This window comes from Salvelinus namaycush, unplaced genomic scaffold, assembly GCF_016432855.1.
Source record: "Salvelinus namaycush isolate Seneca unplaced genomic scaffold, SaNama_1.0 Scaffold2963, whole genome shotgun sequence".
In the NCBI taxonomy this organism is placed as follows: domain Eukaryota; kingdom Metazoa; phylum Chordata; class Actinopteri; order Salmoniformes; family Salmonidae; genus Salvelinus; species Salvelinus namaycush.
In genome coordinates, this window is record NW_024059856.1 from 25,001 (window position 1) to 30,591 (window position 5,591).

General features: G+C 43.7%; 1 protein-coding gene across 1 annotated transcript in view; it reads right to left on the reverse strand.

Moving 5' to 3' along the window:
• The window catches only part of LOC120039729 (adhesion G protein-coupled receptor L3-like), a 27,215-nt gene extending 22,463 nt beyond the window's left edge, over positions 1 to 4,752 (reverse strand). Inside the window, exons 1-2 of the mRNA XM_038985133.1 lie at positions 4,692 to 4,752; positions 1,701 to 1,792 (exon numbers count right to left, since the gene is read on the reverse strand). Of these exons, the coding sequence (XP_038841061.1) occupies positions 1,701 to 1,792; positions 4,692 to 4,694 (95 nt within the window). The 5' untranslated portion in view covers positions 4,695 to 4,752. The remainder of the gene's footprint in view (positions 1 to 1,700; positions 1,793 to 4,691) is intronic.
• Positions 4,753 to 5,591: the final 839 nt, after the last annotated feature.

The following is a 5,591-nucleotide window of genomic DNA, read 5'->3' on the forward strand; positions in this document are numbered from 1 at the left end:
TCTAATCCCCTCTGGTCTCTTATCCCCCTCCCAACCCCCCTCTCTGTCTCTCTCTAATCCCCTCTGGTCTCTTATCCCCCTCCCAACCCCCCCTCTCAGTCTCTCTCCAACCCCCCTCTCTGTCTCTCTCCAACCCCCCCTCTCTGTCTCTCTCTAATCCCCTCTGGTCTCTTATCCCCCTCTCTGTCTCTCTCCAACCCCCCCTCTCTGTCTCTCTCCAACCCCACCTCTCTGTCTCTCTCCAACCCCCCCTCTCAGTCTCTCTCCAACCCCCCCTCTCTGTCTCTCTCTAATCCCCTCTGGTCTCTTATCCCCCTCTCTGTCTCTCTCCAACCCCCCCTCTCTGTCTCTCTCCAACCCCCCCTCTCAGTCTCTCTCCAACCCCACCTCTCTGTCTCTCTCTAATCCCCTCTGGTCTCTTATCCCCCTCTCTGTCTCTCTCCAACCCCCCCTCTCTGTCTCTCTCTAATCCCCTCTGGTCTCTTATCCCCCTCCCAACCCCCCCTCTCAGACATATTGTTTGAGTTAAACTAAGCCCTTTGTGGGAGGAGTTCCGCTAGCGGAACGCCAGGTTAAACTAAGCCCTTTGACAGACTCATAGAGTTCTGACTGGATTGTAGTCAGAGTTCTAACATGCAGCTGCAGTCATTACACAGTCACTCTGTACCAAATGGTACCCTGGTCCCTATATAGTGCACTACGTTTTACCCAGCGGGCTCTGGTCAAAAGTAGTGCACTACGTAGGGAATAGGGTGCCATAGGGCTCTGGTCAAAAGTAGTGCACTACGTAGGGAATAGGGTACCATTTGTGATACAAATATTGTTTCACAATGTAGATATCTTAGTGAGGAGATGTGACATAGTGAATGGTGGACATAATGACATAGTAACTAAATAATGACATAGTGACTAAATAATGAAATAATGACATAGTGACTAAATAATGACATAATGACATAGTGACCAAATAATGACATAATGACATAGTGACTAAATAATGACATAATGACGTAGTGACTAAATAATGACATAATGACATAGTGACTAAATAATGACATAATGACATAGTGACTAAATAATGACATAATGACATAGTGACTAAATAATGACATAATGACATAGTGACTAAATAATGACATAATGACATAGTGACTAAATAATGACATAATGACATAGTGACTAAATAATGACATAATGACATAGTGACTAAATAATGACATAATGACATAGTGACCAAATAATGACATAATGACAAAGTGACTAAATAATGACACGACATAGTGACTAAATAATGACAGTGAATAAATAATGACATAGTGACTAAATAATGACATAGTGACTAAATAATGACATAATGACAGTGAATAAATAATGACATAATGACATAGTGACTAAATAATGACACGACATAGTGACTAAATAATGACAGTGAATAAATAATGACATAATGACTAAATAATGACATAATGACTAAATAATGACATAATGACTAAATAATGACATAATGACTAAATAATGACATAGTGACTAAGGATAATAAAAGACGATCACAGAGTACGATCACACGTACAGTCCAAACAGACGCAAGCCTGAACACACACACAAACGTGCGCACACACACACACGTGCGCACACACACACACACGTGCACACACACATGCATGCAGGCACGTGTACATGCAAAACACACACAGACTTACTTGATGTTGTCCAGGCATCCAGAGTCTGGTTTGAGGATAGCTGTATGGTGGAACATCTTATAGAGGGCGATACCCAGGAAGATCACGTTCAGCTGAAATAGACACACACACAGACACACACACACAGACACACACACACACACACACACACACACACACACACACACACACACACACACACACACACACACACACACACACACACACACACACACACACACACACACACACACACACACACACACACACACACACACACCTGTCAGGATTTCAACATAGCTTTTATATAAGACACTGTAATATCATTTCAATATACTCATGCATATGTCCATGTATACACTAGTCAGGATCGAGGGAAAGATGAACGGAGAAAAGTACAGAGACATCCTTGATGAAAACCTGCTCCAGAGCTCAGGACCCCAGACTGGGGCGAAGGTTCACCTTCCAACAGGACAACGACCCTAAGCACACAGCCAAGACAACGCAGGAGTGGCTTCGGGACAAGTGTCTGAATGTCCCTGAGTGGCCCAGCCAGAGCCCGGACTTGACCCCAATCTAACATCTCTGAAGAGACCTGAAAATAGCTGTGCAGCGACGCTCCCCATCCAACCTGACAGAGCTTGAGAGGATCTGCAGAGAAGAATGGGAGAAACTCCCCAAATACAGGTGTGCCAAGCTTGTAGCGTCATACCCAAGAAGACTCAATGCTGTAATCACTGCCAAAGGTGCTTCAACAAAGTACTGAGTAAAGGGTCTGAATAATTATGGAAACATGATATTTAATTTGTTAATTTTTTATGAACATTTATAAAAATATGTTTTTGCATTGCCATTATGGGGTGTTGTGATGTCATTATGGGGTGTTGTGATGTCATTATGGGGTGTTGTGATGCCATTATGGGGTGTTGTGATGCCATTATGGGGTGTTGTGATGTCATTATGGGGTGTTGTGATGCCATTATGGGGTGTTGTGATGTCATTATGGGGTGTTGTGATGTCATTATGGGATGTTGTGTTGTCATTATGGGGTATTGTGATGTCATTATGGGGTATTGTGATGTCATTATGGGGTGTTGTGATGTCATTATGGGGCATAGTGATGTTATTATGGGTTATTGTGATGTCATTATGGGGTGTTGTGATGTCATTATGGGGTATTGTGATGTCATTATGGGGTATTGTGATGTCATTATGGGGTGTTGTGTGTCAATTGATGAGGGGAAAATAAACAATTGAATATATTTTAGAATAAGGCTGTAACGTAACAAAATGTGGGAAAAGTCAAGGGTCTGAATACTTTCTGAATGCACTGTATGTAGATGTATGTACAATAAACATGTAAATGAACAGTAAATATGATGTATATAGCCTATATTCAGTGGCCAGACTGGATTTATTCTGGGGGATGTTCATCTCATAGACAGGTTCTACAGTTCCTCAACACTTCACCTCTCTCTGGCTATATGTGTGTGTGTGTGTGTGTGTGTGTGTGTGTGTGTGTGTGTGTGTGTGTGTGTGTGTGTGTGTGTGTGTGTGTGTGTGTGTGTGTGTATGCGTCTGTGTGTGTGTGTGTGTGTATGTGTGTGTATGAGTCTGTGTGTGTGTGTGTGTGAGTCTGTGTGTGTATGAGTCTGTGTGTGTGTGTGTGTGTGTCTGTGTGTGTATGAGTCTGTGTGTGTGTATGTGAGTGCTTGCGTTCCTCCTACACATTCTGGCTGTCAGAGCTGGCCTTGGTGTTATCTCTGTGGTGAGTTTACTAGCACCAGGCAGCCCTGAATACACACTGACATCCAGCTAATTGGTTCAGTGTCATCCTCATTATCTCTCTCTCTCTCTCTCTTCTCTCTCTCTCTCTCCTCCCTCTCTCTCTCTCTCTCTTCCCGCTCTCTCTTCTCTCTCTCTCTCTCTCTCTCTCTCTCTCTTCTCTCTCTCTCTCTCTTCTCTCTCTCTCTCTTCTCTCTATCTCTCATGTCTGGCTCAGACAAAGCACAGCGGAACATTCTAGAACACCAGAAGACCTGTGAACATTCTGTTGACAATGGAAGGTAAATAACTTTTCTGAGAAAGAAGGAAGGAACTTTGGAAAGATGGATTCCAGGAATAGAACCGTTGGATGGACATACTGCTGCTAACTAAGGCTTAGTCCCAAACGCCATCCTATTCACTACACACGCCACACCGTGTGCTACTGATGAATACAGATAGGTGTTTCATATGAGAGGTATGGATGAGATATACATACTATAATCCTGGAGAAGGAATCATTATGGACTTATAGAACCACAGAACCAGAATTATTATGGACTTATAGAACCACAGAACCAGAATTATTATGGAGGTATAGAACCACAGAACCAGAATTATTATGGAGTTATAGAACCACAGTACCAGAATTATTATGGACTTATAGAACCACAGAACCAGAATTATTATGGACTTATAGAACCACAGAACCAGAATTATTATGGAGGTATAGAACCACAGAACCAGAATTATTATGGAGTTATAGAACCACAGTACCAGAATTATTATGGACTTATAGAACCACAGAACCAGAATTATTATGGACTTATAGAACCACAGAACCAGAATTATTATGGAGGTATAGAACCACAGAACCAGAATTATTATGGACTTATAGAACCACAGAACCAGAATTATTATGGACTTATAGAACCATAGTACCAGCTATCTCTCTTCTTACAGTATAATTAAGTCCCTGCATACATTCACAGAGATTAAGCAGCACTTAATACCCAGTTCTTTTTAAAGTAGGAATATACAGTGTGTGTGTGTGTGTGTGTGTGTGTGTGTGTGTGTGTGTGTGTGTGTGTGTGTGTGTGTGTGTGTGTGTGTGTGTGTGTGTGTGTGTGTGTGTGTGTGTGTGTGTGTGTGTGTGTGTTGGGGTGTGTGTGTGTATGTGTGTTGGGGTGTGTGTGTGTATGTGTGTTGGGGTGTGTGTGTGTTTGTTGGGGTGTGTGTGTGTCTTACCATTATTATGAGCGTGGCAGGGCCTATGAAACTCCATATAAAATATGTGTCCAACCGCAACCAACACCTGCAGAGAGAGAGAGAGAGAGGGTAGAGAGAGAGGGAGAGAAGAGAGAGAGAGAGAGAGAGAGAGAGAGGGGGAGAGAGAGAGGGTAGAGAGAGAGGGAGAGAAGAGAGAGAGAGAGAGAGAGAGAGAGAGAGAGGGGGAGAGAGAGAGGGGGAGAGAGAGAGCGAAAGAGAGAGGGGGTTAGGGAGAGAGAGAGAGAGAGGGAGAGAGAGAGAGACAGAGCAAAAGAGAGAGGGGGTTAGGGAGAGAGAGAAGGGGGGAGAGAGAGAGAGACAGAGGGGAGAGAGAGAGAGCGAAAGATATATGGTGTTAGGGAGAGAGAGAGAGCGAGAGGGGGAGAGAGAGAGAGAGAGAGACAGGGAGAGAGAGAGAGAGAGAGAGAGAGAGAGAGAGAGAGAGAGAGAGAGAGAGAGAGAACATAAATCAGACATGCCAAAAGCCCAGTAGAAAGCACGGGAGGGAGAGAGGAAACGAGGGAGAAGGATAGAGAGAGAGAGAGAGAGAGAAAGAGAGAGAGAGAGAGAGAGAGCGAGAGGGGGAGAGAGAGAGAGAGAGAGAGAGAGAGAGAGAGAGAGAGAGAGAGAGAGAGAGAGAGAGAGAGAGAGAGAGAACATAAATCAGACATGCCAAAAGCCCATTAGAAAGCACGGGAGGGAGAGAGGGAACGAGGGAGAAGGATAGAGAGAGAGAGATAAAAACATGCCTTAGATACAGAGGGATAGATATTGGTTGAGGATTTACCATAACACGACAGGACAGAGAGAGAGATTGAATATACACACAGAACATACATAACCCAGATGAGACAGACAGATGACATCGCTGCTATCTCC